Source organism: Mesoplodon bidens (assembly GCF_964165515.1).
Source record: "Mesoplodon bidens genome assembly, chromosome: 15".
NCBI classification, from domain to species: domain Eukaryota; kingdom Metazoa; phylum Chordata; class Mammalia; order Artiodactyla; family Ziphiidae; genus Mesoplodon; species Mesoplodon bidens.
In genome coordinates, this window is record NC_138171.1 from 57043997 (window position 1) to 57063568 (window position 19572).

The 19572-nt window shown below is 44.1% G+C and overlaps 2 protein-coding genes across 2 annotated transcripts in view; one reads left to right on the forward strand and one right to left on the reverse strand.

The window, feature by feature from the left end:
* Positions 1-3919: 3919 nt before the first annotated feature.
* On the reverse strand, positions 3920-9438 carry LOC308629689 (uncharacterized protein). The gene is made up of 3 exons (XM_081257847.1): positions 9227-9438; positions 7668-7906; positions 3920-4350 (listed from the first exon to the last, which is right to left on the reverse strand). Exons 1-3 carry the CDS (start codon positions 9415-9417, stop codon positions 4199-4201), a joined length of 582 nt encoding a protein of 193 aa, XP_081113973.1. The 5' UTR covers positions 9418-9438; the 3' UTR covers positions 3920-4198.
* A 202-nt stretch (positions 9439-9640) lies between these two features.
* GSPT1 (G1 to S phase transition 1) overlaps positions 9641-19572 on the forward strand; it is a 30340-nt gene continuing 20408 nt past the window's right edge. Inside the window, exon 1 of the mRNA XM_081257846.1 lies at positions 9641-10254. Within this exon, the coding sequence (XP_081113972.1) occupies positions 9906-10254 (349 nt within the window). The 5' untranslated portion in view covers positions 9641-9905. The remainder of the gene's footprint in view (positions 10255-19572) is intronic.

A 19572-nucleotide genomic window follows, 5' to 3' on the forward strand; every position in this document is an offset into this window, starting at 1 on the left:
CCACTGTTTTATTGTAAAATGCTTCCAATCTTCTTTGGAAATTGATAGGGTTTCGAATCAGTGACATTTTTAGAATGTGCGGCCATCCTGTTGGAATCAGTGATGGTTTTAAACCACAGATTTGTTTTTAATCCAACTGATCAGAAAACAGCTTATTTGTTAAAGCAAAGCTTTAAAAGATTGTTTACAGGAGCTAGTTTGTGCAGTTTCTGATTGAGTCCCTATGCAAGACACACGAGTGATGTTAGGATTATGTGTGAAAATGTGGAGGATGAGCCCCAGCTTTGCAGTCTGACAGATCCGGGTTCAAGTCATTCAATCTCTCTGAAGTTGAATTTTCTCCCTTTGACAATGGAGATATGGCCCTTCAGGGCTGTTGTGACACTAAAGATAAATAAAATTTGAAGTTACAGTAAAGATAATAACCGTTAAGAGCCAGCAATTCCACTTCTGGGTATATACCCAAAAGAATTGAGAGCCAGGACTCAAAGATACTTGTATACCAATGTTCACAGCAGCATTATTCACAATAGCCAAAAGGTGGAAACCACCAAGTGTCCATCAACAGGTGAATGTGTTAGGGGAAACACTAACTGAAACCGCCCACCCTGGCCAGGCAAGATAGTAGCCACTTGCATGAATTATCTTACAACTGCAGGTCCTGGTAAGGAACGCGGAACTAACAAGCTACCACCAAGAATTCGGGAAAGGTCAAAAGGAGAGACTCTAGTCCATATGTCCTACCAACCTCCCAGAATCCTTCTCACTGGAATCCGTCTTGGCTGAGCGATGTATGCGCCACCAGGAAGGACCCTGAGTCAGAATGATTGGCCAGAGACAACCTGGAAACTAACCCCATCACCATAAAACCCGAGACTGCAAGTCACCTGGCAGAGCAGTTCTCCTGGGTTCCCTTACCTGCTGCTCTCCTCCCAGGAGCCCCTTCCCAATAAAGTTTCTTGCTTTATCAGCACGTGTGTCTCCTGGGACAATTCATTTCCTAGTGTTAGACAAGAGCCCACTCTGGGGCCCTGGAAGGGGTCCCCCTTCCTGCAACAAATGGATAAACAAAATGTGGTATAAACCTACAATGGAATATTATTCAGCCTCACAAAGGAATCGGATTCTGATACAACATGGATGAACCTTGAAAACGTGCTAAGTGAAATTCGCCAGACACAAAGGTACAAATACTGTAGGATTCTACATATGAGGTGCCTAGCATAGGCAAATTAATAGAGACAGAAAATAAAACAGAGGTTATCGGGGGCTGGGGGAAGGGAGTTATGGCTTACAAAGTTTCTGTTAGGGATGATGAAAAAGTTCTGGAGATGGATGGTGGTGAGGGTTGCAGAACAGTATGGATGTACTTAATGCCACTGAACTAAAAGTGATTAAAATGGTAAATTTTTGTTAGGTATATTTTACCCCAATTCTTTAAAAATAAAAAATTAAAGATAATAAAGATAGCTATTTTTGTTAATAAATTAAAACTGCTATCATTACATATTTGTATAATATATACATGATTTAGTAGGCTAGCTGTGCAGCTTAAAACTGCTGAACCTAGTCGGAGCTTTCCTCATCTTACCTGTGCCAGACCTTTCTCAGCAAGGGGTCTGTAGAAACGTGCGGGGACCCTGGAAAGAAGGGTGCAGGCTCTTAGGTGTAAAACATCACAAGCACTATGGTAATACCTCAGCAATGATGAACCCTGATTTCTGCGGAATGAATCAACTTTTCATCTGAGTCAGCTGATTAGTATCAGACTTTCTCTGTGCTCTCTGTTATGGGTCTTTTACATTCACAAAGCGGATGTAATGAGATGATCATTAGCCCTCAGACAGCTATTTCAAATGTAAATCAATAAGCCAGTGGAACCTGGGGACTGCTGCTATTTAGACACCTTTTTATTTTATTTTATTTTATTTTTTGCGGTACACGGGCCTCTCACTGTTGTGGCCTCTCCCGTTGCAGAGCACAGGTTCCGGACGCGCAGGCTCAGCGGCCATGGCTCACGGGCCCAGCCGCTCCGCGGCATGTGGGATCTTCCTAGACCGGGGCTCGAACCCGCGTCCCCTGCATCGGCAGGCGGACTCTCAACCACTGCGCCACCAGGGAAGCCCTAGACACCTTTTAATGCCCAACCTCTGCTAACCCAGGGAGAGAGTTGGGCCATGCTGGCTGAGGAAACAGGCAGCTCTTAGGGTGGTCCTGGTAGTTTCATTCTGCTTCAGGGGGACAAACCCATTTACAGGGAACCCCAGGGGGTCAGCGATCATTAAACTTCTTGGATTTTGGCCATGGAGGGCACTGGGATTACGTTGGCTAAGATCTCTGAATACAAGCATTTCCTTCAGATGAATGGGCAAAGTGACGTAAAAGATTTACTCACAGAAGCATCTCTGATTCCTGGGGAAACCAGAACAACGAGTTTTCCTAGCAGTTCATTGGGAAGGTGGTTAACACACAGAAGCCGGTGAGGAAGCCAATTTCAGGACAAGAACTAAGCACACAGGCTTAGTTGCTCCGCAGCATGTGGGATCTTCCTGGACCAGGGCTCAAACCCGTGTCCCCTCTATTGGCAGGCAGATTCTTAACCACTGTGCCACCAGGAAAGCCCTTTTCCCTTACCTTTTAAATCTTTTACAATGCAATCTTCTTTGTGAAGAATTGTTTATGTATTTGTGACTCATTGAGACCCCTTTTGATGTCAGCTCTTAGGTCATTTCATTTCAAACTGCATTTCCATTAATCTAGACTTAAAAAACAAACAGGGACTTCCCTGGTGGTCTAGTGGTAAAGAATCCGCCTGCCAACGTGGGTTCGATCCCTGGTCAGGGAACTAGGATCCCACATGTCGTGTGGCAACTAAGCCTGTGCGCCACAACTATTGAGCTCGTGTGGTACCTCAACTAGAGAGCCCATGTGCCGCAAACTACAGGCCCTACGTGCTCTGCAGCCCACGCCACAACTAGAGAGAGAAAACCCACACGCCACAACTAGAAAGAAGCCTGCACGCCACATGAAGACCCGACGCAGCCAAATAAATAAATAAATATTTAAAAATAAATAAATAAAAACCAAACAAATACCACGAAATTTGGTGATGGTGTCACACCTGTGAATATACTAAAAACCACTGAGTTGTACCCTTTATTGTTTTTTTAAAATATTTATTTTATTTATTTATCTGGTTGCGCTGGATCTTAGTTGCAGCTCGCGGGCTCCTTAGTTGCAGCTTGCTGGCTCCTTAGTTGTGGCATGCAAACTCTTAGTTGCAGCATGCATGCGGGATCTCGTTCCCTCACCAGGGATCGAACCCAGGCCCCCTACACTGGGAGCATGGAGTCTTAACCACTGTGCCACCAGAGAAGTCCTGACTTGTACCCTTTAAATAGGCAAATTGTATGGCATGCAAATTAAATCTCAATAAGCTGTTAAAAACAAACAAACCACACAAAATGAGAAAGTCTAGCCAAAATGCAGAACCAGTCAATTTACCACAGTATTTGTTGCCAATTTCAACAAAATGTTTGCTGGGTGAGGAAATCAAGCAGCAAGCAGTGTATTTTCTATTCATTATTGCTATCTGGGCTGGCATGCCCCTCTGGTTCCAAATTTCTATGAATAATTCAGAGTTGGCTATATTTAGCAAGAACAAAAACTCTGGCGGGGCAGGGAGGGAAAAATTAGGAGTTTAGGGTTAACATATACACACTACTATATGTAAAATAGATCACCAATAAGGACCTACTGTATAGCACTGGGAACTATACACAATATTTTATAATAACCCATAAGGGAAAAGAAACTGAAAAAGAATATATATATATTCTTTTCAAGAATGGTAAAGTGGGGACTTCCCTGGTGGCACAGTGGTAAAGAATCTGCCTGCCAATGCAGGGGACACGGGTTCGAGCCCTGGTCCAGGAAGATCCCACATGCCACGGAGCAACTAAGCCCATGCGCCACAACTCCTGAGCCCTCACACCACAACTACTGAGCCCGTGTGCCTAGAGCCCGTGCTCCGCAACAAGAGAAGCCACCGCATTGAGAAGCCTGCACACCGCAACGAAGAGTAGCCCCCGCTCGCCGCAACTAGAGAAAGCCCACCCGCAGCAACGAAGACCCAATGGAGCCAAAAATAAATAAATAAATAAATTTATTAAAAAAAAAAAAAAGAATGGGAAGGTGATCAAATTCTGGCCAATGACATGAGAGGGGATGCCTCATAGAGGGCTTCTGGGAAAAGTTTCCTCATTCCTAGAAGAGGGGTGCAGGATGATATGCTCTCTCTTGCTTCTCTGGACGTGGCATCTGGAGTCCTGCAGCCATCTTGGGACCAGCCTGAGGATGAAGCCAACACCCAGAGGAGCAGACAGATGGAAAGATGTAGGTCACTGGTGATGTCATTAAGCTCCCAAACAAATGGACTAAGAAGTCAGTCCTATCTTAGGGTTTATAGTTATGTAAGATAATACATTTCTCATGGTTAAAGCTAGTTTGAATTGAAATTTCTGTAACTTGCTTCTGCAAGGATCCTGACACTTGTACAAGTACTGTCAGTGTAACAAAAAACTGGCAATAACCTAAAAGTCTATCAGTAGGGAAATGGGTAAAAAAAAAAAAAAGATGTATAAATAGATGGAGTTATTGTATAGCAGTTAAAAGATATACACATGAAAGAGATTTTGTATACTATATGTAAATCTTAAAACAACATAGTGTATCTTTCATTGATTTGTATGTTATATGTATATAAATATGTCTTTAAATAGATTCGATGGATCACATTAAATATATAAGAGTGGTTGCCTTTTTTGAGGGGGTAGAATAGGACAGGGTTGGGTGTAAAGAGGTGGCCTGTGCACTGGAATTGTTCTATTTCTGATCTTAAAACATGAATCAAGATAATGTTAAAAACTGACAATCCTGGACTTCCCTGGTGGTGCAGTGGTTAAGAATCCACCTGCCAATGCAGGGGACACGAGTTCGAGCCCTGGTCCAGGAAGATTCCACATGCCGCGGAGCAACAAAGCCCATGTGCCACAACTATTGAACCTGCGCTCTAGAGCCTGCGAGCCACAACTACTGGAATCTGCATGCCACAGCTACTGAAGCCCGCACGCCTTGAGCCCGTGCTCCACAACAAGAGAAGCCACGGCAATGAGAAGCCTGCACACTGCAATGAAGAGTAGCCCCTGCTCACCGCAATTAGAGAAAAGCCTGTGCGCTGCAACAAAGACCCAACGCAAGAAGGGAGGGATGGAGGGAGGGAGGAAGGGAGGGATGGAGGGAGGGAGGGAGGGAGGGAGGGAGGGAGGGACGGGGGGGGGAGGACGGGGGGGAGGGGGGAGGAAGGAAGGAAGGAAGGAAGAAGGATTAAAAAAAAATTGACAATCCTGACATGCACACGCTGCTATATTTAAAATGGATAACTAACATCGACCTACTTTTAGCACTGGGAACTCTGCTCAGTATTATGTAACAACCTAAATGGGAAAAGAATTTGAAAAAGAATAGATACATGTGTATGTATAACTGAATCATTCTGCTGTACACCTGAAACTAACAGAACATTGTTAATCAACTATACTCCAACACAAAATAAAAAGTTAAAAAAAATTGACAATCCTGCAATTGTATGTAGCTATGTGAGTGTTTGTGGGTCTTTGTATATTCTATATTTATAAAATCCTCAAAGGTGAAAAAAAATCCCCCTCCCCCAATGCTACCCCTGGCCCAAACAAACTTAATTAAGAAAGGCAGAAAAAAAATCATTCTTTTGGTAAAGACTTGGGAACTGAGGCTAACGTCTGTATAATTACAAGTGGGCTCGAAGAGTTCAGAAAACATGGCTTTTTGTTAGTATGAGAGTTTTCAACCTTTTAACTTTTTATTCTGAGGTAATTAGAGGCTCGTAAGAATTTGTAAAAATATTACAAGAAGTCCTATGTCCCCACTACCCAGCTTTCCCCAATGGTAACATCTTACATAACTATAGTACACTATCAAAACAAGGAAATCGACATTGTCACAATACAATTAAGTAGATTCTACACCTTACTGGGACTTTACCTGTTTGGTTGCACTGCACAGCCTGCAGGATCTCAATTCCCCAACCAGGGTTGAACCCGGGCCACAGCAGTAAAAGCTGAAAGTACTGAATCCTAACCATTAGACCACCAGGGAACTCCCTTTAATGTCTTTAAGTTATAAAAGCAATTTACTCATCAACGAATTCGTGGATAAACAAGAAGTGGTACATCCATACAAGGGAATATTTCTCCACCATAAAAAGGAGTGAAGTACTGATACATACTACAACATTTTGAAAACATTTTGCTAAGTGAAAGAAGCCAGATACAAAAGGTTATATATTGTATGATTCCACTTATATGAAATGACCAGATTAGGTAAATCCTAGAGATAGAAAGGAGATTGGTGGTTTTCAGGGGCACTGGGGAGAGGAGATGGGGAGCATGTTCCCATGGGAATGGGAACCATTACCAGCTTTTCACACTTGTGTTCATATTTCTGTAGAAAACATCTCGGAGTGGGACTGCTACATCAGTGTCCATTTGTGTGCACACATTTTCACTCACTAAAAGCCCGGGACAGCTTTGACTTTTCATATCAGTCTCATGTTCAGAAGTATAAAAGATAAACTCTTAGGTTAAAAAAACAAAACAAACTACTGTGTATTTGATTAAAGGTGCAAATGCTGTGACCCTGATTTAAAGGCAGAATAACTAAGCGGGGGCTTGGAAGACCACAGAGAATGAGAGAGGTGGGGGGAGAGGGAGAGGGAGAGAGAGACTAGGAATGACAGCAGGGGGGATTTGCATTGGAAGATGGGAATATCTGTGGTAAAATGGCTCAGACTTGAACAAGCATAGCTTTGCAAAGTTAAGCTGTTGTCAAGCTAACCTTGTGTGTGTATCACAGGGAATAGCAGGACGTCCTTGGAAAACTGTCTCTTAAAGTTGACAATCCTGTGTCTCAACAGCCCCAGATGAGTGTAAAAGGGCAGTATCGTCCCAGACTCCCTACTGATTCCTGCATTCAACATTTATTAAGAATGTTTTTTAGGCCAGGCATTATACTGGGCATTACAAATATAAAGAAGATGAATAAAAGATTCTGACCTCAAGTTGCTCAGTCTTAACACAACAGTGATTATCAAGACATTGTAAATCAACTATACTTCAATTTAAAAAAAATAAAGAAAAACGTGGGGAAAAAAAAAAAAAAGAGCTTCTCCCTTTCCTGCTTGGAACAGTGCCTCTGGCAGGTCAAGGCTTTTGAAAACAAACAGAGTGGATTCTTTCCTGAATAATTATCCTATTCAGGGACAGTTAATGACATCAACTTTTCTAAGCTGCAGTCTTAGCAGTTTCTTTGTCCCTACAAAAAGCACCGGGCCTCCCTGGTGGCGCAATGGTTGGGAGTCCGCCTGACGATGCAGGGGATGCGGGTTCGTGCCCCGGTCCGGGAGGGTCCCATGTGCCGCGGAGCGGCTGGGCCCGTGAGCCTGCGCGTCCGGAGCCTGTGCTCCGCGACAGGAGGGGCCGCGGCGGTGAGAGGCCCGCGTACGACAAAAACAAAACAAAAAAAAGCACCAAAAGAAATTCTGCTAATTTAATTAGATGTGAAGAACTAACCTATCAGAGTGATCACCCAGTGCCCTCTGGGTGATTCCTCTTGAAGTATGGTATCTGATGACAAGGGTTGAAGAAGGACAGTGTGATTCACCATCTGAGTCAGTTGCTTGTGTTGACACTTTCTTAGGAGTAGGTTGGGGAGAGCAAATCTTGAGTCACAAGTCACTTTAAGCACTTTATTTCGGACACATTGTGTTTTCTTCTTCTTGTGACTCTGAGTCAATAGCAAGGCAGGTCTCCTATATATGAAAGAAGGTCTGATTTTTATATCAATCATTGGTAAATTCTCTGTAAACCTGAGGGCAATCACTTAATACCAACTTTAAAGCAGGTCACATAAGAAAGATCCAGTGGGGTCTTCAGAGAACTATATTAATAGGCTGTAAGCAGATTTTTGTATTAATCAGAGGAATAAATCCTCTGTTGTGGGGAGGAGAAAAATATCAATGTCCGGAAGATTTCAGGGAGCATGAACCACAGGCCTGTTGAGAAACTTAAAGCCAGCCTTGTGATAATTGAGGTCACTGGTTTCTTTACATTTATAGGGCTCAATTTCCCAAGTGTTATGTGTTAAAGAAACAAAGCATCCATCAAATTTGCTAATTTAATATTAAACACAATTTCAAACCACTTAGGCCTGGTTTTCAAAGGTAACTGACAGCTTTGTTTTTGATTTGTCTCATTAGGCTGAGTCCTCTTTTACCTTTAAAATAGATATTTAAAATTAAAATTAATATCTAGATCTAGATTTTGGACCTTAACATAAGGTTGTTAAGAAACATTCCTTCTGTGTTCCCCCCTGTACTCTGTTATTTCTAGCTAACAGGTTAGTTGCACTCTTCTTGCAGAAAAATATCAACAATATGTTTTTCTCTGACTTGGGCTCCACAAGGGTGAATTAAAAGAAAACTTAACAGGCACTTTCCTACTTCGAGCAGTTGGGTCTACGTATTTATCTTTTGCTTTTTTTCTTTTCCCATGTTTACGGAAGCGCAACCTGGCAGCGTGAGATGCAGTCAATCAAGTACTTCGGGAAAACCTGAGCAAATCCGACCATTCAAAAGAAAACCACTTCACCTGAAGGTGTATAACGACGCTGGACGCACAAAAATAACCCTGTCAGTTGGGTCCAGCTGGCTACATCATGGAATATGGCAAACTTCTGTTTAGTTTGCAAAGCCCTTGCCCGGGAGGAGAAAGGGACGGAAAAGTTTGAGTGAAGGCTTTAAATGACTAGTCATACAGACAGTGAGTCATTGTAAGTTTCCAGTTAATAATCCCCTCTGCCGGGGTAGAACCTGGGCCGGAGCGCTTTATGAGCCACTTTGCAGTTTTAGTGGTAATGGGTCACGGTTTTATTGTCTCTTCCACCAAATGAATACAGAAATGAAGGACGCCCTGCGTCGCCTTTGAAATGTAGGGCAAATTCTGGCTGGGGGCGGGGAGGAGGAAGGTGGAAAGAAAGAGAACACTGTACGGAGACTGTAAGGCAGGGAACGCAGAGGGCTGGTGAAAAGAGAAAGAAGGAATTTTCAAGAGTTGAAAGCTTTTTTCTCCACCTTAGAACTGCTGCTCGTTTTCCCGCGTCCTGTGTAGAACAGGACGGAGCGGGCCACCCCCGCGAGCTGAGAGACTCACGGTCAGCCGCCCCGCGCCGAATCGCACCAGGGCTCGCTCCCACCCCTGCCCCCACCCGGTGACAGGTGGGGCCGCCGAGCGTCGACCAGACCTCCGCCTCCTCGCGCTGCATGCCGGGAGCCGGCGCCGCTTCCGGTTGCTCCCGGCCCCGAACTCCGACTCCCGTCGGCCCCCGGGAAAACCGCAGCGGGGTCGCGCGGGCGCTGCCGGAACTCGTAGTTCCGCCTTCTACCGCGCTTCATAGGCGGAAACGGGGTTGACCGGGGCCGAGAACTACCGAGGCGAAGGTACGGGTAGCGGCGAGGGATCAACCTGCTCCGGGCGTGGGGTTGGCGCTGAGGCGGTCGGAGGTGGTTGGGGCTGGGTGGGAGGAGATCCGCTCGCACACACGAGGAGGGCTGAGCCGCTGCTGCCGTCGTCGTCGCGAGTGCGGAGTCGGGACTGGAGCTGCTGCTGCGACGACGCCGGGGATTGTGCCGCTAGCCCCCGGGCTTTCTGCCTCGCCGCTTCCCTGGGTCAGCGCGGCCTGCTCCTCCCCGGCCCATAGCCCCCGCCTCCATTTCCCGCCCTCTCTTTACCACACACACGGCCCCCCCGATCATGGATCCTGGCAGTGGTGGCGGCGGTGGTGGCGGTGGCGGCGGCGGGAGCAGCAGCAGCAGCGACTCAGCACCGGACTGCTGGGACCAGGCAGACATGGAAGCCCCCGGGCCGGGCCCGTGCGGCGGCGCCGGCGGTCCCTTGGCGGCGGCGGCCGAGGCCCAGCGTGAGCACCTCAGCGCGGCCTTCAGCCGGCAACTCAACGTCAACGCCAAGCCCTTCGTGCCCAACGTCCACGCCGCCGAGTTCGTGCCGTCCTTCCTGCGGGGCCCGGCCCAGTCGCCGGCACCCCCAGCTGGCGCCGCCGCCAACAACCACGGAGCCGGCAGCGGCGCGGGAGGCCCTTCGGGTAAAGGGCCGGGACGCGGGGCAGCCCCGGGACGCGGGAGGTAGCCGGGCTGCGAGGGCGGGAGCAGCCGGCCTGGGGGCCGGAGCTCACCTGGGATGGGTCCCGGGATGGGGTTGAGGGCGCGCCTCGCCGGGCCGGGGACGCGTGGCCGTGGGGCCGGGCGGCACGTGGGGCGCTGGCAGCGGCGCCCCCTGTCCTGGGTGGGGCGGCCCCGGGCCGGGGAGGCGAACTGCGTGGGCTGACCGCGGCGGAGGGCCGGGCGGGGCGGGAGCAGGGTGCCGGGCACACCGGAGGGGCCTGGTGTCCGCCCCTCCCCCCCGGGGCCGCAGTTCCCCGCTGGAAGTGGGAACAGTATGGGACGGAGAGGGGGACGGCCGCGGGTCAGTGCCACGAGGCCTAGAAGCGAGGACAGATGGAACCAGGAGGAGGCGGCCGGATGGGCGTTGAGAGAGATGAGGAGTTGGGGAGGACGGCTGGTCGAGTTTTCCCTTCACCTTGGGCCTAGGCGAGAGAGCGTCTCGCTGCAATTTCTATTACTGAAACTGTAATTACATTTAACGTATCTACGGCACTGAACCGTCCTGAAGGAATCCCAGGATGCATTGCAGTCTTGCGATGGGGCAGAAACTGTTGGCTATCTATAGATCTTTTTCACCCTTAGCATTTTGTAAGCTTGTGAAGTTCACAGTGTCCCAAAGTTAGAGCTCCTCACTTAACATTAAAGTGTGTAGGAGACTACGCTGATTTGTGTGCCCTTTTTTTAAGTGGGATTTGGACTCTTCTCCTTAGTTAGTGACACGTTTAGAATTTTTATTGCGTTAAAATCGTTTGCCTTATTTAGGTTACTTGGTATAACTCACTCTCTGTGCTCCTGTGTCAGGAATTTGTCTGTTCAGACACCTAAGCATTTGTTATAACTTCTTAGGTGTCACGTGCCGTTTTGACCATAGCGAGTAGACAGGCTTTCTGTGGTTTCAAGTTAAGTTCAGTCTTCAAAACTCTGTGTATTTAGGGGCTGCTTAAGTGATGGCATGCTTTCAGGTACTGATTTTTCAGGAATGTCAAATGAGTGAACTTGATTTCTCTTTAAAGTTCTATATTCTAGCATTTCTTGGATAAGCAGACATTGTAAAAGTGCTCTAGGAGTTTAGTTTCTTCAGAGACTTTGGCTACAGTTTTCTCTCAAGAGGCAAAAAGCGAGTTTGGGGAAATGTTTTTGGGAAGTGTGTCTGAGCACACAGTTCGGATTTGCTTGTTTTATTGATTGGTATTTCTTTTACTTGTGTGAAGCCGTTGAAGTTTGCCCTTTGAATAAGGAAGCTTAGCTTTGCTTAGACCAAGTCCTTTGGGCCACGTAAACTAGTTCGCTTACTAACTCCTAAAAGTGCCTCTTTCCCCAAACCTTGTCATGAAGTTTGCTTTTATCCAGTCATTTTATTTTTTGGCCCTCCCTCCTAACTCTGGAATTGCCAGTCATCAAGGGACATCTTCCTTAGAGCAGTGGTCTGGAATGTTGGTCATTCTTGAGTGAGTAGGCATTGCCTCTTACGTAGAAGGACTGTCTTTTCTCTTCCTGGTATTTGCCAATTTGCAGTTTTAATCCTTTGCTCTGTGACACTGCTAGAAATTGGAGATGTAAGAATGTATAGGAAAGTGGTTTTCCCTACCTTATGGTCCCTACGTTGTGGTCAGTTTTTTCTTTTTTTAATCAGAAACGTATCTTGGTGTTACTGACTCTATCAGCTGCTTCTGCAAAATGCCAGTTAATGTTAAAACAACAACAGCAACAACAACAACCCATCCTCTGTAGGATGTCTGTTTGGAAAAGAATGGATTTTCTAAATTGAGGTCCAGAGTTAATGTGGCACCGTTGGATTACATGTTCCAGCTCATTCAGGTCCATAAATTACCAGCATCAGAGCAGAGAACTATGCTTGGAAGAAGCAGGGAAAAAATTGGAAATAGCACTTAGGTTGAAATTTACAAAGGGGAAACCATAAAGTTTGCAAGTTTTTTATACTGAGGAAATGGACTGTAGGGCTAGCATGTTTTCTTCTGTCGTTAACCCATAGCTGAAATTGGTGGTGGGTGTGTTTTTCAACGAGATACCGGGGAGCTCTTGAAGGAGTCTAGAGGTAGAGCGCTAGAATGAATGAACGACTTTTAAAATGTGTGTGTCTAGGATGAATATCTGTCATTCTCTGGAAAGAAGGCTAGTTTTCTCTTTTTCTGTCTTCCTTTCTCTTTTCTTTCTTTTTTTTGAAATAATTTCAGTGGTGCTTTGAGCAGCAGGTAGAGGAAGATGCCTTGGCACAGAGTCGTTCACTTTCACTGGCAGGCTGCTGGTTACTGCTTGTATCCGGCTATCTCGAGTCAGAGCTTGGGATGCAGTGTTGACCTTGGATCTCTTTGAAAATTTTTAATATAGGTTTCCAGAGAAATGATTAAGTAGAACTCATGTAAGTGTAATTAAGTATAACTCACTTAAGTGCAGTTCTCTACAGATGCAAGTAAAATGGCTAAGTGATGGTCGTTTAGAGTCCCTGAAATGAATGAAAATGTAGACAAGGGTTGTGTGTGCTAGAACAAACATTTTCTGTGATCGAATGTACTTATTTTCAGTTCCAATTTGCACCAAGTTCAGTCTTGCTCTGTCTTTTTTTAGTGTGAAATGAGAAACAGGTTCAGCAGTGTTAATCAGGGTTACTTGGTGTCTTGGTCTGTTCGGGCTGCTATAACAAAATACTGTAGACTTGGTAGCTTGTCAGCAACAGAAATCTATTGCTCACAGTTCTGAAGCCTGGAAGTCTGAGATCAGGGTGCCAGCCTGGATGGGTGAGGGCCCTCTTTCCTCTTCTGGATAACAGAATGCTGACTGACTTCTTTCTGTGTCCTCACAGGGCTGAAGAGGCAAAGGAGCTCTCTGGGGCCTCTTTTAGAAAGGCACTAATCCCATTCATGAGGGCTCTTCCCTCATGACCTAAGGCCTCCCTAAGGCCCCCCTAAGGCCCCACCTAATACCATCACTTTGGGCATTAGTATTTCAACATACGAATTTTGGGAGGAACACAAAACATTCAGGCCATAGAATCTGGACTTTTAGACACTGCCAGAGCTTCTAAAGTAATGGTGTAGAGTTCGTAGAGTTCTTACTGTCATCCCACCCTCAATGCCTCTCAAAACTCTGCGGTTGTAAAATGGGTGTAGAATAAAAGTAGCAGTCCCCGGTGAGCCCTTAGAGGGGGCTTATCTCCCAAATATAACGAATTATATTGAATTTTAAAGAGAAATGTTCTGTTTTGTAGTGTTTGGTTTTTGCTGAATGCCTTGTGGAGGAGGGACTTTTTTTTTTTTAATGATTGTTATGATTCACATACCATAAAATTCACCTTTTAAAAGTTCGGTGGTTTTTTAGTATATTCACAAAGTTGTGCTACCGTCCCCAGTTGGTGGATCCTTGTTAATCACTGAATTTTCCCAAAGGTGACCTCCTCAGGGCCACCAGAGTAGAGAAGATCCAGAGTCAAAGTAATGGTTGTTTTGTCCTGAAGGACTCTTACACTTTATGTTAAAGAACACCAGCTGACTGATAGTTAAGTTTACATAGATGATAGATATGGTTCTTCACTTGACACCTGTTTTTCTTCTCCTATGTGACTGAAATGCCTGCAATAACGATTCTAATAGAAAGGATTTTTCAGATGGGATAGTGAATGGGATAAGTGGGCTGAGGAGATTAGAGAAAGTATTGTTCCTGGAGTACTATTTCTTTTCCTACCTTGACTTACTGATTATTAGAGATCATTCGGTTTTGGCTCTTGTTTCATGATTTTACATGTTGGAACGGCTCAGGTGTGAGGATACAGGGAACAAGTGAGGGCGTCCACTAGTGCTGTGCCATGTTGAGCAGCTGTTTAAACTGTTAGAAATTTTGATTGGGAATAAACTTTCTTTATTTTTTATTTATTTATTTTTTTGGCCATGTCACTGCATGTTGGATCTTAGTTCCCTGACCAGGGATGGAACCCGTGCCCCCTGCAGTGGAAGAGCAGAGTCATAACCACTGGACCGCCAGGGAATTCCCATGTGAATAAACCTTCTTTAGAGCAGGTTTTATTCAGTGCTTTTTGCTTCTCTGTGTGTGTGTGTCCTTTGTTTATTGTTCACCTTTTCTGGAATTGTACTGCATGAAAAGATAACTATTAAAACGTATCACAGCAAGTTAGGGAAATATTGTAGAGAACAGATTTTAGCCTTGTTTTTTTTTTGCTGGGGAGGAAATGTCTTAAAGTGTTAAAATAGCGTTGTCTTCCTGATTGGAGAGAAAGGAAGGAAGAAAAGATTTGATAAACTTTTGGGGTGAGTTAGCAGTATTAGAATGAAATTTTTTGAGATGTGAATCTCTGGTTTTGCTCAGATATATGTATAGCAATTAGTGAACAGACATTTGCCTGCCTACAGAAGGCAGGATGCTGTGCTAGGCACTTGAAGTGGTACCACCAAGATGGAGAACTGGTTCTCAAGGAGTCTAAAAAGGGATCAAGTACCCAGTTTACTCTAATGGAAGGCACTTCTTGGTAAGAGGGCCAGGTACAGGGTGTAGAGGGCTTTCAAAGCTGAGAAGAACTGTTCACAGGTACCCTTGTATAAAGTCAGTTGTGAAATCTTAAAACCAAAGATCTGTTTTCTACTAAGTGCTCTTTGTGAATACCATAAGAGTGGGGGTGGGTTTTTTGAGCTATAATTAACATATAAAATTCATCCTTTAAGTTTGTTAGAAATTTGCTAGAGTACAGCGTCAGTCATCTTTACACTACTTGTAAGTAGAGGCTTGTTTATTTCATATCAAACAGCAGTGAGTTACTGTGATTCTGGCTGTCTATTGGGCATGTTAATTTAGAATTTCATCATTCTATTCACAGTTCTTAGAAATGTTGGGGGAGCAAGAATTTGGCTACTAGTTGAAGGTCCTTGATTGTTCTGAGGTCCTCAGACTCCTTTTTTAGCTGTCAGTTGCTGATTCATACCAAAGCTTCTTAAAAGTTGTATCCTTGTTTTCAGTAGATTTTAACAAAGTGTGGCTGGACTACAGATGTGTAGTTGTTTTTTTCCATAAATGACTTTGTTCTAAGGAAACCTAGTCGTTACAGTACTCCAAGTTAAACCAGTGCCCATTATACTCTACTTCCTAGGTGAGAGAAACACCTAGCAAGGATTTTTTGAGCATCTTTCACTAGCCTAGCTTGAGAGTGGTCGCACCAAATTCCAGACCACATTCTGACAAAGTAATTGTATGTCACTTCACTTGAAACGAAAAAAGCATACCTTAGCAAACCACTATGTATAAAATAAATAAACTACAAGGGTATATTGTACGGCACAGGGAATACAGCCAGTATTTTATAACAACTATAAATGGAGTATAACCTTGAAAAATTGTGAATCACTGTGTTGTACACCTGAAACTTATGTAATATTGTGTGTCAACTCTACCTCAATTTTTAAAAAAAAGTGCGTACCTTAGAATGTCACTGGGGAAATTTCCCGGTTGACTAGTTCTATAGAACTCCAGTGGGTTACTGTAGTGCTAAGTAGTCTGTGTCCATCTTCTTTGAGAGTTTGGTTGCACATGGGTGTTTTTCTGTTTTCTTTGTACTTTTTTGTAGTATCTGAAATTAAATATCTCATTGTTTTTGCAGTAGATAGGATATAAATCATAAATAAGACTATCTTTTAGGTTTGTTTGAAAAAGAGGGGGATTTTAGTTACCCTACAGAAAAGCCTAATCAGGTTGATATGTGGCATTGCTTTAGTGACTGAGTAAATAGGTTCTTAGAAAATAGGTTCTTAGAATGTTAGGGCTAGAAATGACCTGGCAGTAATACAGTCTCATTTTCAGATGAAGAAACTGAAGCCTACAGATGCTGAGTGAATGCCTAAGGTCACTCACAGATTTAAGGACACAGTTGAGGCTAGAATCCAAATTTGCCAGCGCTAATTTAGTGCTCTCTCTGGCACACCATGCTGTTTAATAATGGGGAAAAAGGGCATGCCTAGAGCTAATTACTACAACCAGCATGGATTTTCTAAGAGAGTGGCCCTGGAATTTGCTTTTCTTTATTTCATTCTTAAAAGTTTTTGTAATTATTATGGGGCTTTGAAATGCTCGTAATAATATATATATATTTTTTTTTTGCGGTACGCGGGCCTCTCACTGTTGTGGCCTCTTCTGTTGCGGAGCACAGGCTCCGGACGCGCAGGCTCAGCGGCCATGGCTCACGGGCCCATCCGCTCCGCGGCATGTGGGATCTTCCTAGACCGGGGCACGAACCCGTGTCCCCTGCATCGGCAGGCGGACTCTCAACCACTGCGCCACCAGGGAAGCCCTCATAATAATAAATTTATTGAGCAGTTACCACGTGGTTAATATGCCCTTATCTTCACAACAACCTCTTGAGGTATAGGTACTGTTGACCCATTTTTACAGATAAGAAAATTAAGGTTCAGAGAAGCTAAATAAACTTCTGGTGAGGTGACATCCATGAATAGATGGAGGAGTTAGGATTAGAATCTAGGTCTGATTTCAAAGCTTATTCCTAGTAATATAGTAACTCGACTAGTTTCCTAGTGATTGGATATTAAAAGATATTTTTGGCTGAGACACTTTTTCAGAAACTGGGCCTATGAGTTTGTGCACTATGGCACCGTCTCCATGTTCTTTCTCAGTAGTAGCTGGGTGACATTGTCATAAGTAGGCAATGCTCTAATTTAAAGTAATATTTTGAAATTACTTTTTCATACATTTTAGGAAATCATGTAGAATACTTTAAACAGCTCTGTTCACCACTGTCTGTAACATGTGTGTTTTTATTTTTAGCGTGTTAGGTAGTTAAGGCAAAACCGCGGACTGTATATGTTCTGTGGGCTTTTCTTTCTGATGTCTGCCTTTACTGTTTAACAGTGTTGTCTGTGGGAGAAAAATGCCTCAGCGTGCAGTTTGGTAAGACTGTATGGTCACCTGTGTGCTAGAGAATTTTAGTTTTTTATTCAAGCTGTACTTTAACATCGCTTGGATATTGTTTCTCTAACTCCTTTCTTAGAAAATTGGCACATATAAAATTGTTTTTACTTTACTGAACCCTAACGGAAACTGCTTGAATTAATTCAGTAAAAATTAACTGTATATTTATTCTATACAGTACACTGTGCCAACCTGTGGAGATTACAAGAGTAGAGGGAAAAAAGCCTCCATATTTCAGAAAACCAGTCATTCTGGCAGTCCATAATCTCCTAGGGAAAAAGAACTAAGCTATGTGTGTAGATGGATCTATAATTGAAAGAAGGGTCATATCCTAGAGGAGTTCAGAAGAGAGCTCATTAGCCCTTCAGGGTGGTGGGGTGGACCAGTAATGGGAAAGAAGTGGAAAACCAGATAAGGCAAGTTCCTACCGCAATTGAGGAGACTACTCCTTCAGAGGAGCTAGAACTGTGTACATGTGGCTATTTAATTTTAAAATTAAGTAAAATCTAAAATTCAGTTCCTTGGTCACAGTAGCTACCTTGCAAGTGCTTTAATAGCCACATGTGGCTAGTGACTATCATCACAGCACAGATATAGCACATTTCCACCATTGTAGAAACTCGGACAGAATTGTCACACTGTTTCTCACTTCCATGCAGTATAGGACACTTGTGACTTCTGTGACAGCACTGAAGTTGTTTTTATTTTTTTTCTTTAATGAACACACCATTTAGCTAACAGGCGTAAGATATTTTAGTTAGGATGGCTATTTTAAATATCTGCATTTAGTGTGTAAAGAGGATTAGAGATTGGTTTTATATCTAAAGCAGTGCAGATTTAAATTGCTTATTTATGAAATATATGGATTAAGCACTTTTCAAGAATTGGCCATGTGTTTGGCGCTTCCCTGGTGGTGCAGTAGTTGAGAGTCCGCCTGCCGATGCAGGGGACACGGGTTCATGCCCCGGTCCGGGAAGATCCCACATGTCGCGGAGCGGCTGGGCCCGTGAGCCATGGCTGCTGAGCCTGCGCGTCCGGAGCCTGTGCTCCACAACGGGAGAGGCCACGACAGTGAGAGGCCCGCGTACGGCAAAAAAAAAGAATTGGCCATACGTTTGTGTTTAAAACATGTAGCCGGAATTAAAACATGGCTTTCATTACCTGACACATATATGTTCTTGACTAACCTGTGCTGTACTGTGAACTGGCAAAATAGGAGTCTCCACATTGAAGTCCTTTGATACATGATCAAATCTTTAAAAACTTTTTTATATTCTTTTAAAAAATCGAGCTGAAATCCATAACATAAAATTAATAATTTTAAAGTGAACAATTCAGTGGCATTCAGTACAGTGTTGTAAAAACCATCACCTCTGTCTAGTTTTTTATATATATATATATAAATTTATTTATTTTTGGCTGCGTTGGGTCTTCGTTGCTTCGCGTGGGCTTTCTCTAGTTGCAGCGAGCGGGGGCTACTCTTCGTCGCAGTGTGTGGGCTTCTCATTGCGGTGGCTTCTCTTGTTGCAGAGCACGGGCTCTAGGCCCGCGGGCTTCAGTAGTTGTGGCACGAGGGCTCAGTAGTTGTGGCTTACGGGCTTAGTTGCTCCTCGGCATGTGGGATCTTCCTGGACCAGGGCTCGAACCCGTGTCCCCTGCATTGGCAGGCAGATTCTTAACCACTGCGCCACCAGGGAAGTCCCCACCTCTGTCTAGTTTAAAAACATATTTATCACCCCAAAAGGAAACCTGTATCCATTAAGCAGTTACTTCCCATTCCCCTTTCCTTCCAGTTTCTGGCAACCACCAATCTGCTTTCTGCCTCTCTGGATTTACCTATTCTGAATATTTCTTGTAAGTGGAATGGTATAACATGTGACCTTTTGTGACTGGCTTATTTCACCATGATCAAATTTAACTAGCAATTTTAAGACCCAGATTATCATCTGTGTTAAAACACAGTCAGTACTGTTGCCCGACTGTTCTTTGGTAAAATCTTTTCTTGTTTTAAAAATTGTGGTAATAATTTTACATCAGTTATTTGTTTCTCTTTTTAACTTAGGGTGTGGCAGTTTTATTCACTCATACACTCTGATAACTTTCCTACTTAATTAGAATTATTCCTTTGAACACTTGATAAGGTTATGTTTCTGAACATGGAGATACCATTGGAAAATATGAAACCATAATTTCATTCCTTGGGAGGTTTACTTCTCTTTCACTAACAGATATGAACCATGCAGGACTTGAGAAATCAAGCACTAATAGTCACCTGTTTGCTAACCATAAACAAATGA